Source organism: Anguilla rostrata, chromosome 9 (genome assembly GCF_018555375.3).
Source record: "Anguilla rostrata isolate EN2019 chromosome 9, ASM1855537v3, whole genome shotgun sequence".
NCBI classification, from domain to species: domain Eukaryota; kingdom Metazoa; phylum Chordata; class Actinopteri; order Anguilliformes; family Anguillidae; genus Anguilla; species Anguilla rostrata.
Window position 1 is genome coordinate 41241148 of NC_057941.1, and position 21303 is coordinate 41262450.

General features: G+C 46.2%; 1 protein-coding gene across 1 annotated transcript; it reads right to left on the reverse strand.

The window, feature by feature from the left end:
* Nucleotides 1–491: 491 nt before the first annotated feature.
* Nucleotides 492–21217, reverse strand: vps37d (VPS37D subunit of ESCRT-I). Its single transcript, XM_064352164.1, has 4 exons — nucleotides 20906–21217; nucleotides 11564–11735; nucleotides 3818–3900; nucleotides 492–1461 (listed from the first exon to the last, which is right to left on the reverse strand). The coding sequence occupies exons 1-4, from the start codon at nucleotides 21026–21028 to the stop codon at nucleotides 958–960; spliced, it is 882 nt and encodes a 293-aa protein (XP_064208234.1). The 5' UTR covers nucleotides 21029–21217; the 3' UTR covers nucleotides 492–957.
* Between the last annotated feature and the right edge of the window lie 86 nt (nucleotides 21218–21303).

Below are 21303 nucleotides of genomic sequence, written 5' to 3' on the forward strand. Positions count from 1 at the left end.
AAAATCCCTCGCTGATGTGATTTCTCCAAAGCCCCCACATGCTCACGGGGACACACACATAGTTTTGTAGCGGTCTAGGTTTATTTGTAAAGCTGATCGGCTTCATCAGGGGAACATACTGACCCTTGAAAAACTCAGTCCTATTTGGGACAGGATCCAAAGCCAATAGTCGTGATGTGCTCCAAATCCACAGACTCAGCTATATTATTAATAATTAAAATCCCAATGCTAACAATATATTTGTGAGGCCAGAACAAACATATTTTTCCAGTGTATGTGTGCCAGCTGTATAAATAACAATGGGACCAGCTGCATTCCATATAGCTAGTACTATGTGAGAAAACTCTGTCAAAACCCTCACTTTGATCTTGTTGCTAGTTTTCTATTTGAATACTTACGTCCATGGCACGGATACAGTAGTATATGGAGGAGTGCATCCTGTGTGGTCGTACACTCTGAAACCAATGCGTAATGAAATACGGCGTAATTCGTTTTTGGGTTCATGATAAACACCATGACTTGGACTTTATTCATTAATCGACACCAAAAAACAAAAACAAATGAGCCATTTATGAAGCCCTGCTGCTTTCAGACGCATTGACAGACGAGAGATCCTGTGTGTGGAACCACGGATTCTGACTGGCCCGCGTGGCCTCCATTAGCCGCCGTGGTGCAGCCCCGGGCCTGGTTTAGCCTAGCTATAACCACCAGTCCCTTCCAGGAAAATAAAACAACAACAAGAACCATGTCCCTTGTTACATCCTGACTGGCGCGCTTGTAGCTACATCTGTGGTACTTTATGGCTTCTGATCAGCTCCCTTTTGAGAATGTTGATATGCCTTATGGGCGGTTGGATGACCGAAATGAAAAGGCCTCAGGCAGCGTGTGTCCCGTGTGAACTCTGCGACATGTAGCGGCCCTCTTCCGTTCCGCGTCCAGAGAGGCGAGGCAGTGGCACTATCGAAACGGAGGCTCCGGCTGGTGATGGTTGGGCCGGTAGAGTTGCTGTAAACGCACGGGCCTGGCCGGCCACCCGGGAAGCTGTCCGATCACCCGGAGGCCCACCGGCTGGCCGGGGCCCGCCAGCGGGGCGCTGGGCCCCAGGGCGTGGGCCTGACCCGGCTGGGGGTCCAGGGGAGGTAGGCTGGCGCCGTGGGCGGGGGCCGAGGCGGGGGGGTGGGGGAAGTGCGGCAGGATGAAGGCGGGCGTGAGGCCGTAGCGCAGCTGGAACACGCGGGGCGGGCCCTGCGCGATGAAGCCGTTGGGGCGTGGCTCCTGCTGCTCCGCCTTCTTCTCCGGCTCAGGCTGTCTGTGCTTCCTGAGGCTCCGCTCGGGTCGGCTGAACTCCTGGATCTTCTCGGCCTGAGCGCGGCGGATGTGGTACGCCCTCCTGGAGCTCTGGAAGGACTCCAGAAAGCCCTCCAGGGGAACACTGCCCTCCATGAACCTCTCCAGGAGATCCTGCAAAGCAAAAGCCAACAAATAAACAGGTTTTAGGAGAGAGGACGCCAAGAAGCCAGCACAACACCCAGAAAACACTTCTCTAGTTTCACGCGACCGTTTAAGAGGCTTTGGTGTAAATTTTAGAGCAGTTCTCCTTGTTACTTGAATTATTTACATTGCGGTGAAGTGGCATATTTTCTAGAGTGCACTTTACATCTCTGAGAAGTTGCGGACATGACAGGCGCAAGTGGAAAAAACGGGGCCCAGGTGCCGCGCGCCATCGTTTCTGCACGAACGCAGATGCCGTTGCGTCAGGCGAAGGGAGGCGCTGCCGATTGTTTGGTTTCCAGGAGGAAATACCGAGGGCTCTACGCAGCTCCGCCACGCGAAGCCAACAGCGCACGCGTACCGCAGCGATGAAATACGCATTACGCGTCCTGTCAAATCCGATGAACCTGAGCCGTCCGGAAGTGTCCTGGGTCAAGGGGAGCAGGTGGTGAGCCCCTGTTCTGTCCCACTTTGGGGGGAGTGAATAATTAATGGCGCTCGCGGCTTTTTGCCGCAAACACATCGACCGCCGCTTGAGTGGCTCGGGAGCCGGCGGGAAGCCATAAATTAGGAGCGCCAGACAGAGGCCACCTGGCTTAATGTGCAGCATAATGGCGGGTGGCCACTGCCCTCCCTCATTCACGTTTCCCTGTCCAGGCAAAACAAAAAGACTGCGGTCCTTCAAACTCCAACATGGCAATCTGTACTGTACAGTGAGCAGATGCCACAAATATAAAACAATCAACCGACCCTCCATATTTTACCTCTGGCACTCATGTTGCAATATGCCAGTTTAAATGAGGAGCCAATAAAGATATTAATGCATTGTAATAAGTAATAAGTAACACTTTAATAAGTGCAGGCTTAATTAAAGAGTCCAATTATAATAGCATGTCCTTTGACAATCTGACCATATTCATTTATGTAATAAACAAATGTGTTGCACTAATATCTATAGAGTTACTCCTGTCAAATCAGTGCTCAGCTCAGATGGAGAACAGCACAGCTCCACTGAGGGGGAAGGGGGTGGAGAGTGGGGGGGGGGGAGTGGGGTGGAGAGTGCGGCGATTAATCAGGCCTCTCCACTGATAAAGGTGGTGCGAGGTGGAGGCAACGTCACTTATTTACAGCTGCAGCACAGGCAGCCTTCCATAAATAAATCTAATGAGACCTGGAGGCGGCTCAGCTCACAAATCCACATCTTAGATTATCCCCCCCCCCCAAAAAAAAACCTTCTCTCTGCTAACCCCCGATACACCTACGCTCACTTTCTGAAGAGGGTCGGTCCACGAGCGCTTGAGAGTGCTGTGATGGGACAAAAGATCCAATCGATCAAGCTCCAGTCAGGTGCAACGTGGCGTTGAAAACCAGACGCTTTGCAGAGGTGCACTGTGACAGTTCCCAGGTTCCTAAACCTGTGCTTTGGGCACAATTATATTACATTTTTTGTAATTCACAAAGCGCAGATTCCACTCCGGAGTACTTATAGTGTGCTAAATTGCATGTTCTATTACAATGTTGGAGCGTATTACATATTATATAATAAAATATTATTATGTATAATTTAATGTTTCTAATTCTATTAAACGTGCCTGTTTGCTTTAAATGTTCTCTGCATGTTGATTTCTCTTCATTTAACATTAAAGGCTTTTCCCTCAAAGTAAGATCTTATGTATGCATGTCTTAGAGGGAATATAATTTGTAAACGTGCAGAAATGAGAACTGTGCATATGGTATCGTCAGTAGCAGTTCAACGGATTGTGTAATTTTGTTTAAATGTATGTATGTGCGCGCGTTTGTATGCGTGTGTGTGTGTGTGTGTGTGTGTGTGTGTCGGTCTGAGCGGAGGTGGGTGGGTGGAGCTTGGAAAGCCCCATTACCCCTCATTTCTCATTTTAACGCACGAGCTGTCAATTGACTTAACCACTGATTACAGTTGTAAAAAAACACCTATCCTTCGCTGATCGTGTCTTTCTGTTGACAATCAATAAAACTATTAAGGGAAAGCAATATTGGTATTTCAGGTTAAATTGAATCATGGTTCTCTGTCATTTCTGATATGTGTTCTGGGCTTCATGCTAATTTCACTTGGAAAAATCTAATTCCCCTTTGCTTTCAAGACACAGTATTGCCTGCAGTCATTCCTGCATTTACATATCGTGATACAGGGCACTGTACTCTTTCTAGAGAGTAATTTTTTCAAGGCATCGAAGATGCGACACCTTTGAAGGTGTCGAGGATGACCAATTTCAGAGTATCTTATTGATATACATGATATGTTTTTCTGTTCTGTTCTCATGCAGCTAATCCAAAGCCAAGACTTTACCTCAGATTCCTCTTCAGCACGGGCGACCTCCTCCTGGAGAAGGTTCTGGGCGGTCTGCGGGCTATGCTTCTCAGAGTAGGCCTCTGAAAAAAAAACAGAACAATGTGATATTTTTAGGTATGATGATTAGGGTGCCAAGGTATAGCAGTGTGAAATGACAATGGCCTCCATTAATATCGACCACAATTTTTCTGGGAGCAAATTCAAAGTGACGCATCTTTCTGTAATTCACGGTGCACGAAGAAACAAAAGAGCATCATATCCCGTGCTCGCAAGCGAAAGAGACTCAAAGTTTCTGTGGTTAAGACTGAACGGATGCCAAGATGCAGGTAGCGAGCTCGCCGCGCCTGAAATCGAGCTGCAGCTACGAGAGGAGAGGTCTGAACAGAACACTGAACACAGCTGGAAAGTGATGTCATACTCTACATGACCCTTGGGACCATTACTACGGGCTAAGGGAGCACGCCGAATGAGGACATTCCAACTCGATGGCGAGCACTCACATTTCAGGAACCCCCCCACCCCCCTCTGAGACAGAAAGGCTTCTCTTGTGAACCAGAAAGGTCCAACAACATGGCAGCGCCACTAAATGTTTGCCGTGCGAGTGCGTGCCCCGGGGGCAGGGTAGGAAGCAATCACTTCCCATTAGCTCAGCCCAGCTGTGCAAAAAGGAACCCTGTCCCTTGAAGAGCAGCTCCGTGGTAGCCATGGAAACGCGCGTCGGTATGCTAATGGTGCACGTGCGCGCGCGTGCATCTGCAGGGCAGCTGGCCGCGGGGAGACCCAGTTCAGGAGCACTGCCGGGCAACAGAAGGTCAAGGCGGTGACGCGTTTGCCGCTCCAGTGGAGGTGGCCACGCTTGCCGGATTCCCACTGACGTTTCCAAGGCGGCGAAAGAGCCGGGACCTACCCCACAACGGCACGTGTCATCTGCGGGCCGCGCATTTATAACGAGCCCTGTCGCTGCCTGTCCGGTCGATCTTTATTGCGTTCGATTCTCTGAGCGGAATGCAATCACTGAATCACCACTCTTTCATCGCATTGGAAAATGCAGGTTTTTTTTTTTCAAGACCACCGTATTTGGCTACTGACTGTTCAGAATGGGGGACAAAACAACGCAATTGATTCTGCAACACAACAACCTCGGATGAGACCGAAGTGCACACTGCTGTTGGCCAGAAATATATATTGTTTTTTTTTTTCAGAACACTTTGCATGTGCAGCGTGCCTCTGTGTACCCAGGTGTTTCCATGGAACTTAAGGGGCACATGCCATGCCAGTGAATCTGCACCTCGGACACTACAGGGCACAATGAGAGGCAGCGGGCAAACGAACCAACACTTAGGAAACAGCTGTGAGTGACCTACATTTGGGAGAAGAAACAATGCAACCCCCTCAGGCACTAAAGCACCGCAAATAGGCTTCCCTCTTTGGGGGGTGGGGGGTTGAGGGGGGTTTGGGGAGTCAGTGGTCGCCCTCGGCGGAGGCCTACGTCTGTCTGCCGTCACAAAAAATGGCGACGCCTCCATTTCCTTCAAAACCAATTCCGGCACTAACATGAGGGAGGGAGGAAACCACACTGAAGGAACACCACAGCTCTGTAGCCCAGCAGCAAAGAAGAACAAAACCGCAACACGTCTTCTCCTGCGATCAGGCCTCTAATAAACTTACATCTGGCTGAGGGGCGTTTTCAACATTCTCAGATGTTGGGTGGGAGGTTTTACTGACTGAGCAATGACAAGAACACGTACAGAATACTGATCATCTTGGCGATCTCTGCTTGGCTGTTATCTTGGCTAATTTTGATTCTCTCTTTTCTAGGCCGGCAAACACAGGTCATGGGTGGTTCCAATGAAGGCTTAGAGATACAACTGTATCCATCACTCCCTAAAAGGTCTTGCAGAAGAACAACAGGAAGTGCCAGGTGAACAGCTGTCAATGATGAATGAATGCTCGTGAACTACTGTCAACATCACCTCTTATCGAGTAAATGGCTTTTAGACAAACACTTTCGTGTGTTTACATTCTGCAGAACTGATAAGACCAACAAGTTCAAGAACAGCATAACAGTAGGGCTGGGCAATATACTGCAACGATAATTATCAAATGTTTTTTTAAGCGGAATAACAATCACTGTCCGCTTTCTTTCATCTTTTCTTTCTTTATACCTAAATACAGCAGTAAACATCCAAACTTCAGAGGCAATGTGAAATGCCTTTGAGGGAAAAACATCATCACTGATATCTGGGTGTTGATAAGACAGGTAATCAGCAGTAAGGCCTTGCAGCTTCACATGACCTCTGAAGTTTAGATGTTTACGGTTGCATCAGGTATAGTAAAAGAAAAAAAAGATGAAAATAAAGGCACTACACCACAAGACGGCAATGATCGTTAATGTGCCGAAAAAATACAATAATTATCGTTGCGGTATATTGCCCAACCCTACTTCACAGTTAACTGCAGATCCAACAGCAACCCCCCCCCCCCCCAAACCCCCCAAAAAAAAACATGAAGGAGAGCTTGAGCAGAAAAAAAACATGTTCTAGTGAGACAAAACTCATGAATATATTCTATGAATTATGAATTGTCGTCTCAGCCTAGGGCTGGGAGCATCCTCACTGCTGGTTGGGGTAGCCTTGGTAATGGCAACCCAAAACTAGGATTCCCAAGTTGTGTTCCCAAGGTGTGTTCAAGGTGAGTGCACAGCATCTCTTCGCAAATCAGGTTAGGGGAGATGACTAACATAAGATCTCACCAGCCACAAGCTGACTTAAGCTGGCACTCTGAGACCCCCCTCCCCCCAGCCCACATGCACACGTACACGCACACACAGACTAGGGCACTTCCTGTCAAAAATGTGGTTGTTCTAATCTTTCAAATCTAAGAAATTACCAGCACCGACTGCCTTCCTGCTGGCAGACATCAAAAACAATTACATTTTCATGGATTATAATGCCAAACCATGCCCGTTTTTCCATGGATTCTTCAGCTTTTTGCCAACTCCCACGTTCGGTACATTTCACATTTACAGTTACTGTGCATTTGGCATTTGTGAGTTTTAACAGGCAAGCAAGTTTGGCAGACCGTCTTTGGGCAGAAAGAGCAAGCTCCTGCAAACCGATTTCTGCGAACTGCTGGTGCTCTTTCCCCCCCGAGTGCAAGGAGACAAAGTGAGAAACGATATGAAAACCACACGGGGCCCCAGGCGGTGGAGCAGGAGTCTGCTCATACAAGGCCCCCGCTTTCAGCTCGACGTCCCGCTTCCCCCCCCGCCCCCCTCCCCCCCACCTGCGGCGGGAAACATGTCTCTTCCAAATAAATGTGTGGTCGTGGGAGATTCCAGTTTCCAGCGTGAAATCTGACACTTCTCACCAAGATGTAAGAAACCAGTGAGCATCCGGCTAATGTCTTAAGGCGAGTGTCTGCATATTCCTTGTGAAATGCTCGCTATTACACTCATCCAGCTCACATTTGCAATCCTTTAACGGACTGGAATATGACACGCATCAAACGAAGCACGTAACCGCACTGCTGCGGTTTCAGCCACAGTTAAGAAGGGTGGTTGGACGTGACAGGTATTCTGATACCAATCTCACGTACGGCTACCATCCCATTGTTTTAATGCTTATTAGCGCTCATAAATCTTCCAATCGACTACAGTATACGTACTGCACCACACAGAGAATATAAATGAAAACCTATTTCACGGACATTTTTCACAGACACTGTACGTGACCGCCTGGTCCTTCTTTATTTGACTTTCTCAGAAGGTTTCACAATTTAACGTCCTAGATAACGTTATGAAAATGAGTTTATATCAGGCATCAGCAGCATCTAATAAAATGTGCAGTTTCAGAATCAAACGTTTTAGCCTTTCAAACTAAAAATCACATTTACTGAACTGTATTGCTGCTTCCCAGGAAGAGATCATTAGTAATCATTTCACAGAGCACTGACTTTCTGAATACATTCTGGCTAATTTATAAAAATACAGAAATGTGCTGTTCTTGAGAACTCATTTTTGAGTGACAAGTCTGCCCAGAAGCCTCAGCGTGGAATATGAAATAACAATATTTGCCAATTAAATTTATTTTATGCATTTGTAATAAAAAGTAGCTTTTCATGCATATTTGATATATTGGACTTTATGCTTCTAAATTATGTATTTATAAGTTATGACCTCTTACTTGACAAAAAATGTAATTAGGCTCCAGAACGTGACCAGTATCAGTGCGGTTTGTTTTTTACATTTATTTCGACACGCATCAGAAAATAACTAAATTTTACGTTTTTCAATTAACGTGTACCACTTTTCCCATGAGAGTCAGCCCTGGGCTGTCCTACATTAGCCATCTTATTCCCAGAGGGTAGCGGACAAAAAAAAAAGCGCAAGGGGCCCCAGTTCTCACACACTGACCGCTTAAGCCTGGTGTAAGAGACCCCAGCTGGAGTTCAATAGCCTTAATCCCACATTGATAAAAATCCCCGCCAGCCAAGACACCCACACATAGCCGCAGCACAGGAAACACGAACCCTGTTAATTACCAACTCTCCCACCAGTAAAATCTTCTCACACACACGCACACACACACGCACACACACACTGTCTGGCTGTAGATGTGTCTGAGCTGTGGGTTTGTGGGCAGTAATTGAAAGCAAGTGCTTCACGCTTTCAGAGAGAGGGAGGGATTGGATTCCTCTCAGGGTTTTCTCTCCATGTTTGCCCTCCCCATGGCCGGATCCCCCCCCCTCCTCCCCCACCCCCTCCGCCCCCGACTCAAGGTCCTCCGTTGTCAGGGCTCCATATGGTGACGCTAGGCCTGTGCGCAGACTGTGCACTTCCCCTGCTGTGAGCGGGAATGACTCTCTCTCTCTCGCTCTCTCCCTCTCTCTCTCTCCCTCTCTCCCTCTCTCACTCTCTCGCTCTCTCTCTCTCCACAGGGGGCAGCTCTTCCTGTTAGTCCGCAGCCGCCCTGTTTGGGGAGGGACGCCTAACACGAGCAGACGGGCTAACTGCTGGTTTCAGAGCGGCTGGCTTCATGGCCTTTCGCTCTGACGTGCTAAAACATGTTTCCACACAAACACATGTAGTGTTATCAGCTCTCATTAGCAGTCGCGTAGAAAGATTAGCAGCTGTTAGCGTGGGATAAGTTTGCTGGGCCAGGGTGGGGTACATGTAAATGAATAAAGAGGAGCAGTCAGTGACCTTTGATGTGGCGGTTTTGTGCTGCTCTTCAGGGTCTGTACAGGAAACGGCAGCCAGTAAAGAATTGCAGACAGTGCGTGGCCTTCAGCGCGGAAGCTCATAACTCCTGACTCGCCGGCTTGTAATGCTCTCTCTGTCTCAGGGACGCTTGTCAGAAAAGAACTTCCTCCGCGCAGTCCGAAGCCACAAAGTTCCAACCTTGGGAGCACGGAGCGGGCCCGGTCAGTTTCGGCACTAACACTTTAAATCTCTCGACAAGCCCTGTTACGCAATCGCTCTGCAAAGTCAGCCAGGCCCACCCCATTCACCCCCCCCCCCCCCAACTTAACCCTCCAGCTGTGGAATTTCAACCCTTTTTTCACCTTCTTTTTTGCCAAATGAGAATCAGATGTTGGCGGAGGACGGAACTCCCCCGCCCATCCTGCCTGACGCTGCGGCACGGGCGTCCGGAAACGGGGACAGGAAGGCGAGCGCCCCGCCCTCCATCCATCACTGAACGGTGACAGCGGACGGGCTGCTCCTCTTCGCGGAATTTCCGCGTGGAGACGATCCCGGCATCGCAGCGGCGATCGGTATGACCGTTACAGAGCCGAGCTCTGCTGGAGCGCTTAAGGCAACCAGCAGACTTCCGCAAACGTGCTTCTGTTGTTCCTGAGGCCGAGCTTCCCGGCCCAACCCGGCAACCCTCAGCGGCTCGACAGCGGAATCTCGTTCTCTTTAACGAAACTTTGGCATCGACGGCCTTGCGCACGAGGAGAACCGAAAGCATCTTGAGGGGTGGGCTCATTTAAAAAAAATAATAATAATAATAAAAAAAACTCAGGAGGAATTCCGTAATCCTACGCAAAGCAAACCACCGGTGTTTCATTCCCCGAAACAAGCTGTTTGTAGGGGAAAACAGACAAAGGCTCTTTCAAATGCATTTGTTATGCCGGCTGGATTGTGTAGCAGCAGGGAGGCGGGAGGAGGGTGGGGGTGGGGGGGGGTTGGGGAGTCGACAAATAATTCATATCTTTGCCCACACATGGGAAGGCCAGGAGACTAGAAATCCCCCTCAAATTGGGAGCACGTATTAATGCACCTGGGAGGTTCAAAGCTAATGTGAGGCGATGTACCGTCCCACACTCCCGCATTTCCATAGCCTAAATCATTCATGCGCGGAGCACGAGGCCGGCGTGTTGAAGGTCCACGCGGAGTTCGGGCTGGGATTTCTGTTCCAGCAGCGGCAGAGAGCCCCGCATTCCTGCGTCCACCTTTCGGGTCCCCGGAGGACGGGCCGATTCTCCGCGTCCAATAAAGAGGGCTTTTGTGTTCCCAGCCAACGCACGGGCCAGAAGAGGAGGGAGCCAGCAGACAATCGCACGCTTCGCTCGCTCGCTCTCCAGGACTCTCCGTTTCCTCCCCACTGAACGAACCTGGGTGAGAATCCTGATGAAAATCTGACCATTCTTAGTCTTTTTTATGGATGGTAGTTTCTTATTTTTTTCTCTGTAAAATCATTTATTTATTAGACAGACTAATTTATGGCGACTAACAAAGCACTAAGAGCATGTGGTTTTCCAAACATATCAAGACACCATGACAACACAGCCAACCTCGAGTGCTTTCCAGACAGGAACAGGGAGGAACACAGTAATCTCCAGCCCGGCAGTCCAAACCAAATAACAATGGAAAGCTGCTCCTTTAACGTCTTGCGTCTGTTTGGGAAACTGAAACCCGATCGAGACCTGACCGGTTCCCCTTTCAAACAACCGCCGACGGGCTATTCTTGGCCCCTGTTGAAAGGAAACGGGAGGGCCAGGTGGAAACCTCTCATCCCTGTCTCTTCCCCGTGGGGCTTGGAAGCTGGGCTCCGCCCACTGTCATCGCTGGTGATCGGGGGCGGGGTCTGGGCGTGGTCCAGGGGCCGGAGTGAACCAGAGCCAGGGCCGCACACGCGCCTTCACCGGAGCTAGCCGCGGACAAAATTAATAGAGGTCATAGTGCTGCCGACCGCTCTGTCTCCATAAACAACATGCAAAAAGCGACAGGGTGTGGCTGTTATGGAACATTAACGCACGGTGGAGTGGGGATATCACCGGAAGAGCGCGTGTGCTATTATTAAACGTACGGAGGGAAATTATGACTGAGATAACAAGACCAGGTCAAAACCTAGTATATGGCTGGACCTCTCCGGCCGACCAACGGTGTAACTTCGTAACTCGGCCGACCAATGGTGTAACTTGATCACTTACTTAGTCACTCACTCAGTCACAGACATTCGCATTTGTAGGGCTGACCCCGCTTTTGCGGTCCAGCCAAAAATACAGCTTGGCTCAAAGAAACTGTTCAGGTTTTTTGTACAGTTTGTACATCAATACTTGGTGCGATTCCGGCGCAGAGAAAGCGACGCAGAATGTTCCCGAGGCATTCCTGCTGATCTGTTTTGGTACCTGAGATTATCATTCAGCTTATGTTCCAGCATCGGGTCGATGCTTTTCACAGCAGCGGTAAGGCAGGCCCCCCCTTCTGAGCTCGCTTCTCTGGACACGTTAACTCACCGAGCTGCCTCTGCTTCTCCCTGCAGGCGGCGGTCACCCTCTCCAGCTCCTTGTACTTCTCGGCCAACTGCAGCTTTCCGTTCTGCAGGCGTGGCCGTCGGGCAAGGCTCTCCTCCGCCAGGCTGCGGTTCGTGGTCAGGAGGGTCTCTCGGTCCACCTGCAGCTCCTGGAACTGGACACAACGACAAAGTCCGGCTCAAACCGCTCTGCTGTCAGTGCAGCTTACAGCACGGCGGGCATGACCAACGCTAGCCGTTTACATTAGCTCGCGGTTTTGCATTTTACAGTTCTGCCCCATGTTCGAGAACCAGACCTGGGTCAAAAACGTATTTGTTTTCGATTAAAATAGTTTTCTACGCTTTACTGATCTTGTCGGGTGTATTGGAACCAATGAAATACTCTTAAAAATTGCAAACCCCACCTTCTGTTCATATTGCCAGGCTCAATTACACCAGGCAAGACCAATAGAGCACAGAAAAGTATTTGAATCCAAAACTAATACATATTTGACCCAGGTCTGTTGAGAACCATAGTTTGTATGAAGAGTTCATACTGACAGTGCAGGTGAGTTTTCAATATCATTGCACAAAGGGCCACAATGTAGGCCGGGGAACAAACAGCCATTATGTTACGAACGCCCATCATGTTAGCAAATTGAAAAACATGTAATGAAGCTACAGACGGGGAGCCAGGCAGAACATTGTTCGTACCACTTCATTTGCATTGTAAGATTTCCACATCCTTCCTCCGTGGAGATTAAGCATTCCTGCTATCCACTAGAGGTTCGGCTCAAGTTCTCTCACAACTGAACGCTCGCAGAAAGGCAGAACCGAACAACAGCTTTCAAGCCACGCTGTTCTCAAGGTCACATCACAAAAGCCAGGAAATGCCGGAGCATTCAGAGCTCGAAGTCGCTGGCAAGTCGGGAGATTCATCATGCTTCTTGAAAACTGATGGTCTGTGGCAGGGAGAGGGGTGAAGGGAAAATGTGTGTGTGTGCATGAGTGTGTGTGTGTGTGTGGGCGTGGGGGTCAGTAGAGAATAGAAGGCTGCTCTCAACATGTGTTATAAATGGAATTCCACAGCCAATAATGCCTTTGCGATGACTTACGGCGGCAGAAATATTTTTTCCATCTCCCGGGAAAATTTAGGCCCATCAGGTCATGAGCAAGCGAGCTGCTGCTGCTCGGGGGTTCGTCGCCATGGCAAACAAGACTCCCGAGAATGAGAGGGCTGCACAGCCACGCGGAGCCAAAAACTGAGCGAACTGAGCGAGTCCAAAATCTAAAATGGCGGAGGAATGCCGCTAATGTACAGCCACGTCTTAAAATGGTCAATGACAGAAGGTCATCAGCCCATGAAAAATGGGGCCTACTGTGAAAAAAATTCATTGTTTTCATATGTAATGACTAACTCTGAAAAGTGAGCAGAAAAAAAACACAGTTGAAAAGTATGATGAAGGGCTGTTACTGAGGAGCAAGGGAGGATTACTGTCTGGGGATCAGCCAAGCTCTTCCCCTGGCATATCCTGCGGTTATGGCACCCAATCAATTTAACAGCAGATGACTCAACACTGCTGAGATTATGCACAATTCATTAACTCCCAGATCGGGCTACATAATTTTTACAAAACCCCAAACTGAAAGCAGTCAGCCAATCCGTCATTCGTTCTGACGTCCGTACCGCAAGCGAGTACACATAAACACCACACACCAGTACACAACCGGCCAAATATATACAAACCCGTACTTAACAGAATAAACCTCAGATTTATTCTGCAACAGAGGAAAGACAGAGCACAACAACAGACTATATGTTAGGATTTAAATGTGCTTAGATTAGGGGAGATCCATCAGTTAAAATAGCAGTGGAAAAACGGTATGCAGTGTTTGATGGTGACAGCATGTGTCAATTGAACGGGGGCATGTTTAAAGTCTGCTCTGCAGAGGTGAAACTGGGCATACTGAAAGATCTAATCAGGATGCTGTGAGTTGCAATGTGGAGAACGAGGAGAAAATAAATGCATGAGTAATTGTTTTTTGCCATGCATTGATGGTCCCTCGCCTTGAGGCGTCCCATTGGATGAGTCCAGCCAGAGACTGACGGTGCCACCAAAAATCTCCAGTGCAGTTGGCTGCACAGCTCGAGCACCGACTTAAAGCCACAGACCAAAACATTGACTTTGCAAGCAACCGTCTGAAGCCAGATATCATCAAATATAGCATGCTTCATAAATTCTTTTTTTTTTTTTTACCAAAATGAAAAAATGAATGCTGGAGCAAGTTTATAGAGGTTGATTTACGCTTTGAAACCTGCGGATACTGCAAATCCAAGCCATGCTGTCCACAGCATGTACCATAAGAGGTCTAACGCTTCATTTGCCTGAGGGATTCTGATCTTAGCCTGTATTTCCCCCACAAACCAAAACCCAATAGCAGTGAGAGCCAGGTTTTCTCTGCTGGGCAAACTGCTGCTCACTTTCCTCACTTTAATTTGCACAAAATGAAAGGTCTATTCTCCATTAACTGCAAAATATTTCCAGAGACACAAAGACTGGGTGACTGGATCGGATTTAGATTAATTCATCAATCAGAGAACCAAAGGAAATCCTGCATCCACAAAGCACAGAACAGCATTGTGGAGGCAATGCCTTAATGGGTGTCAAAACTACAGTCACAAAAGGGCTGAGAAAGGTTCTCTTTATGTTACAATTTTAATAAGACCTTTCCATTGCTACGTGTCCAACAATGTACCACACATTCGATCCAATTACGAGCGTCACAGTTACACAGTTGGGTTTCACCAATGTTTCCTAATAGTAATTTTCTGGGTAAAAAAATACTTTTCTTTTTTGCTGGTTGAATCAGAACTTGCCCAAAATTTGGTCTCCCAGAGTGTTTTTCCACAAACTTAGCATTTTCTGATACAGACAGGCAGACACAACTGCAATTTAAGGGAAAAGGATTCACGGACTACTTCTGAACAGAAAGCTGTTTCATCTAGTCAATTAAAAAATTAAATCCTTTTGTTATCTAGGGGAAGCGCCATTTTCTGAACAAGGCTAAGCGCTGCATCTGGATTTTAATTAATGTTTAACCAATTCAAAGCAAAATTTTACCAGGAAAGGGAAATTTCATACTTAGGTCACTACTCAAGAGGATCCATGCACGTCCATGCAATACAAAGAATTAAACATTAGCATTTTCTTTCCCACATTGTCACACTCGTTTTAATGACAGACAATTATCTATTACCATCTATGGAGTCTGATGTTTATGGAAAAATATTAAGTTAATAAATTAATGTGAAAATGCATGCCGACTTTGGTATGTCATTCATATTAATGATTTTTTGCATTGAAAGAATGCCAGTCATTTAACATTGGCATTACAAATGTGCCATTTCTGGCTTGACCAAAACATTTACAAGCCCTACCAGAAGAGGTATATTCTACACTTCAATTTGAATGACTTGATAGCACCCTAAAAAAACATCAGAAAGTCAGCATTTGCTGAATTATTTCTGGAGTACCACTGTCTAGGCTTGTCTCATCCCTTTATCCTAAGCACAAGCATGTCAGAGAGTGAGAAAAGATCAATTTTAAATAGCAGGGCTTGTCCCCTGTAATACAGATTTAAATTTCTCATTTCAGGTGGACAGTGAGCAATGCCTAAATTCAAGCGTAACAGACCAAGCATCAACTAATGTAATGTAACTCACTCACTATTCGACTCATGCCAAAATGCTTCAGCCTGTTATGGTACTGCAGAAATGCCACATGTGCATCCCGTTTATTAATTTATTCATTCATATAAATGTACTGATTGCCCTTCTGTATGCTTGTGGTACACATCCAGAATGGCTTTGATTCCACTTATGTTCATGCAGCCACTAAGCCGTCATGAATTATAGACTACTCATGTATAGATGCGCTGTTGACGTTTTTGTTTTTTAACGTCTTTATGCTCTTGCTTGCTTTCATGTTTTCCTTGGTGCCGTTTTCATAAGGAGGCTTGCAAAAATAATTTTCCCATCAGGGAAAACGAAGAATTAATTTAGCTGCACTGAACTGAAAATAATGCAATGGACTCCTTCGCCAGGAGTGGGATCTGTCTCAGCACACAAATGTTTAAAGGGCACATGCTTGCCATTTTTTTTAAGAGGCAGCGCTTGCTGGTTTTCAGAGGAGCACAGCACTGCAGTGCACTTACTTTACACCACGACAGCCAGCCGTCAGGCCAGACACAATAACTGTAGAAGACAGAAATGCTTGTACGAGAGAAAATTAATACAAGTCTGTTTGTCTTAATTCCACATCACAACTCGTATAGTCCCGGCCTGTCCATGTATTCTCTTTGATGGAAATTGGCACTGACACATAATATTAAACTGAGTAATCAGTATAGAGGAGCATGTTGGCCATCTTCCCTCACTCACAATATCGTTGAGTTTCCGCCACAACATTGTCTTCCTGTCCTGTATCAACTGACTGCTTTTCAGAAAACAGAAAAGGCTGCCAGATTCAACCACTTGTCCCAATTTTTTTCCAAGAAACTTCAAAACCCAATCTTATGTATTTTGGTTAAACAAGCCATCTTCACGGATATGACTGGCTTGCATCAGAAAAATAAAACAAATGAGTTTGGAGGACGACTTGCTATTTAGCTGGGAAATATGTAGTTATAGTTATCGCTTAGCACTAATGAAAGGGGGGGGGGTCTTACCAATGGGAATTTAATTTCTCCTGTATTCCACCAATCAAGAAGGGAACCATATGACAATGCTGGGCTTGTTTCTGAGAGGGGAAACTATTCATTCTGCCCTGAATTAAGAGTTTTCCTCGAAATACACACACACTGATTCAGTGCCCAGCCTGTTCCTTGTGAATCATTTGACAGTCTGGATATTTAAGAAGACACTGATGTTATAAACCACTAAAAATGAAATCACTGAGATGAATCAAATGTGTTTATCTGCTTAACACACTCGAAATGCTGTCTGTGTTTCAACACCCAAGGGATCATTTCAATAATACACAACATAAATATGTAAGAAGATATATGAAAGAAGGTCAAGACTACATAGCTAAATGAATATGCCGACATAAAAAATAAATACATAAACTTAGCTTCCCTTCCTGCCCAACGGTCTTCTACAACAGGGAATACAATGAGTGCTCTTAACCGAGAAAACATAACCACGTCTTCATTTGGCCAGAGTTATTGACTTCACAGGAAAATGTGATCTAATTTCAGCCATCTCTCTGGGAAAATTGTGGTTTTGAAGCATCTGACATTGAGACGCATCAATGGCTTGGCTGTTCACTGAAATACATCGTCTGCTCTGGCCATGTGACTACACAGCAGTTACTGTACAACAAATAATGATAGGTCCCCTCAGCAAAATTTTTCACAGCAACACCAAATTGCTCTGCATTCTGTTGCTCGATATGCTCATGCATCATTCCAAAGGCTTTGGTCATAGACTAGGGACTTTTCCATTTACAGTCCCATTTATTTATTGTTTTAAACTTGAGCAGCAAATTCTGTTAGCCTAAACGTTCTTGGGCCTCATTATGAGATCACATTGTATGTACAAAAGATGTATTGATACATTGAATCTAGGACCAGCTGATCGTTTGGTGTTATATTTCTGAATATTTCAGACATGCATTTGTTCTGCACTATAATCAGAGCACAATACAAGGCTTGAAACATGACGTGTCACCACCCACGTGGGTGTTTCAAAGGGCATAGAATCTTTCCAACAATCTAAATGAATCTGCTTGGATTATAACCTCTGGAGAACAATTATGCTAATTCAGTTCTAAATGTGCGTTTAAACGTGTTCCAAAAAGAAACTTGCCTTTCTAAGAACTGGTACTCCTTGTAAATACTGTTGATATTCGTGGCAGCTTGCTTTAAGTTTCCTGCTCTGCCCATTTTAAATGAGGATGAAATATTCAAACGTTACTGGCGTATTCTGCAAGAATTTCCTACATAAGCTCCTTTTCGGTAAGAAGACAGATAGGCCTACATAAAACCCTCTTTCTCCAGCAGACCTGAGTGTTAGCTTAAATGAAGCATGTCCATCTGTTTTTGTTCTTTCCACAGCGAGAACAGCATTCCACAGTGAGAACTAGGGACGTCCTGTATCTGTACAGTACAGCATAATGCTGTGTTACCAGACCCAGCACAAGGGCTGTGTGTTCCCAGTGATGTAAACCATTCAGCTGTCTGATGAGCACAGTCAAAGAAGACTAGAACACTTCCTCTGCAACATTCTGAAGTGAAATTCCTGCTGCACTCCAGAAAGCGTTGAGATGCTGTTACCTGACGACTTAACTGTTTGGAATGTCTTTCACATTCGTGGCTCCATGAGGAACACTTGCAGTGCAATCTGAGCAGCTGCATAACATTCTCTGGAATTTCAAACACTTGGCCTGAAGTCTCAGAAAAGACCATGTTCAGCCTCCAGCAGCTTCCCCATCAGTTTCCTGTGGCTGGGGGGGTTGACACTATGCATTGCGGTCAAGAACTAATACCGTTCATACGCCACAATTCCAATTTGCTTACAATTCCCCTAAACAGGATTTGAAGACTAGCCATTTCCTGTCCTGCCTGCCCCTATTCTGTTTATTCAGCACATGTTTTGAAGCCTCTTGAGGATCTTTTTTTTTTGTTCTTGAGGAGCCACTCTTAATAAACCATGACAAACACGGTTTACATTAACCAACAAACATTTGTGCATCCTCTGTGATCTACAACCTGGACTTGGCAGCAGTACATGTATGTTCAAAGAGGACTTATAAACGTATGCAGGCTATTTAAATGAAGCCGCTACATGTGCATATGTAGCAGCTGGGAACTGGCCTTCCCACAGGGACTGTATTTTCTCGTCATCTGCCAAGACATGAAGAGCATGAAGCACAGAACACTGCAAGATGTGCAACGGGGCCAAAGGCATTCGTACGGATAATGGCTTGTTCTCCATTTTTATTGAAAACTATCAAACCCGCAGGAACTGATTTGAGAGTCTTTCAGAGAGAGCCAAATAAATTTCGCCCACGTCGGTAGGGGGCGGGGGGCACCGGGAGGGGTGAGCTGAGAGAATAATTAAGTGACTTGGAAATAAGCGGGCGTTAACGTCCAGATGACTATAATTGAATCCGCCCTGTCAGCAGACTCGGAGGTTCCGTCTCGTCGCATCTTGCGCGGCCGGCAGATGATGACCACCACCGTTGCTGCCGCTCGCTCTCGGCTTGCGCGACGAAGTTTAATTATAAAACCGAAACCCCCATTCAGTGAATTACCCGCCTGGTTCCCCGACCATGGGAAAACAGTCCATCCGTTTTTTAAAATTCTTTTTTTCATGTGTACGCATTCACTGGGAACCCATCTGTGCTGCTACGTGCAGTGGGCTCCAGAAAACGGCAAAGCCCCTGGCAGAGTTATGTGCCCCTGCGCTGCGTATCCCTGATTAATTGATAACAGGCTGAATGACTGTATGGGGAGCAGCTGATACAAGTGCCCCAGTACATTAATCTAATCATTGTTACAACAACACCCTTCGCAGGGATGACCTCTGTGACTCCAAAAGGAATGTTCATGAGCACAGCCTGTGGTCTCCAGAGCTCTGCAGGCCAGAGATTATTCAGTGACCTCAACCTCCACCACATGATCACATGACATTCATACATGCACAATGGACTGCAGTCGTGTAACCACTAACCAGGTTTATTTGTTACCAACTGGAGGCATGATGAGCTGGATATGTAACTGTAACTGAAAGTCTTTCTTGTTTAAAATGTACATTAGCCACTGAAACATTTTTACATTGGAACTATTTCTGACAAATAGCCAACCAATTGCAAACTGAATGGAAAAAAAGCATTTAACAAATAAACGACCAACTGCTATATAAGCCTTAGGGTTTTGCTAGTGCATGCACAGAGACAGTACAGCTTGCAAACATCTCAACGCTAGGTTAGACAGGAAATTGTTCCAGCTAGTCACAGCCCCATTGTGTACCCACAGGATCCATGGAACACGGCTTTCATTCCCACGACTGAACAGGAAAGTCTGCTTCTAAATAAGAATCTACTTAGGCAACGTTTGTCTGAATGAATCCCCACAGCAGCGATGCACATTTCGAATCGCATGCCAAGTTTTCTGCTCGGACTCACACACCAGCAGTCCCATATGAGCAACAATTTTCCCTCTGTCCAAGAAGGAACAGCACCTGATTACGTCTGACAAGAACCGATTTATCATTCAACATATGACACTAGAAATGTATTAAAGAGACGGTATGCAACGACACTTCACAGCTTTACCGGGATTTGGATGCAATAATTGTGATAATAATTATTACAATCGGTTTTCAATTATTTCAATTTATTGCCTCTGATGAAAACGAGTCTTTATGTATCAGGTCTGTTAAGCTTGCTGTGAATTCCATGTATTACTAATGGGCATTCAACAACCAAGCATGTAAGCGTCAGAGGAGTTGAAAATCGGAGATAATCCAACCACGGTGAATGTACGGTGGTATAGAAATTATGGTCTAACGCTTGTACGATAATTAAGAATAGCATCAGGTTTTTACCTCATTTTACCTTTTTTTTACCAATACAAGTCTCGGAGCTACAGTTGCCTCTTCAAGTTTGAAATAACCTGGGCACCTGCTGCTGCCTGAAAGATGGTAATTTAGACGGATCAAGGCACGACCTATACACGTTTACAGACCCGCGCGCGTGTGAATGTGTGCGAAAGATAAATATTTGGCAGCAATGCGCGCATGTTAAAAAGCCCTATGCAAGACGGTACCATATTCTCCAAGACCGTAACACATTACATAAACCAATAATCTGAACTAAAAGACATGATTTGTAAACGTAAAACATTGCATTTTCACGTGTCAGTTAACCCTTACATCGTTTGGCTCTGAAATACCACGTTACTGCATAAAATAAAACGTTCTTTTTTGCTATACCGCGATATACACGGGATCCGTAAAAATATTCGTTCAGTTCTGTAGATATCAGCTTCATTGACTGCAATGGCTAGGGAATCTATACTGAAAGACGAAAACATTCTTAAGGTCTACAGAAATTGAGAGCACATTCAACCATGAAGCATTTGGGCTAGCTAGCTATCCAGCTAACCACAATTATGAGGGTAACATTTCGGTCCTTGAAAAACTACCAAGGTAACAGAATTCAGTAACTAAATTTGAGCCAATGTTAGCCCCCAACAAAGTAACCCAGTTAACGTTAGTTACTCATAGTATCCACGTAGCCGATATAGAATAACAAGGTGAAAAGGAAAAAAAAGTAATAACCTTTTCACTGAGTCTGACGATCTGGTCCATTTTTTCTTCATCTTTCAAAAGCTCTCGCAGCTCACTGGTGTTAAGGACCCTAAACCCATCTGGGGTAGAGTTCGGGTCCCGATTGTGGGACATTCTGGTCGTTTACGGACGGTTCAGACGACTCTGCGCACAAGCTTGTTTGATTTCATCCTGATCGCTGACAATAGTGTGCATCGCCAGGAATGAAAATTGTGTTGAAGCAGACCGCGAAGTGAGAACGGCACGCCACCGTTGGTGGAGACAATGCGAGTTGCAGTGACATACCACGTTTACTGAATGTAATGCCACTAATAGCCGCGCGGAGGCATGGTAATATTAACGTGCAGAAAACATCATTTAGGCTACTGTACTAGCTGATGGCCATTTAT

What these genes read in the sequence shown, in the direction of transcription:
- vps37d (XM_064352164.1), bottom strand. Translation starts at nt 21,028, where the DNA reads ATGTCCCACAATCGGGACCCGAACTCTACCCCAGATGGGTTTAGGGTC. An exon ending in TCGTCAGACTCAGTGAAAAG is followed by an intron (nt 11,736 to 20,905) that starts GTTATTACTTTT and finishes CGTTGTGTCCAG; the next exon opens with TTCCAGGAGCTGCAGGTGGA. An exon ending in GGAGAAGCAGAGGCAGCTCG is followed by an intron (nt 3,901 to 11,563) that starts GTGAGTTAACGT and finishes TTTTTTTTTCAG; the next exon opens with AGGCCTACTCTGAGAAGCAT.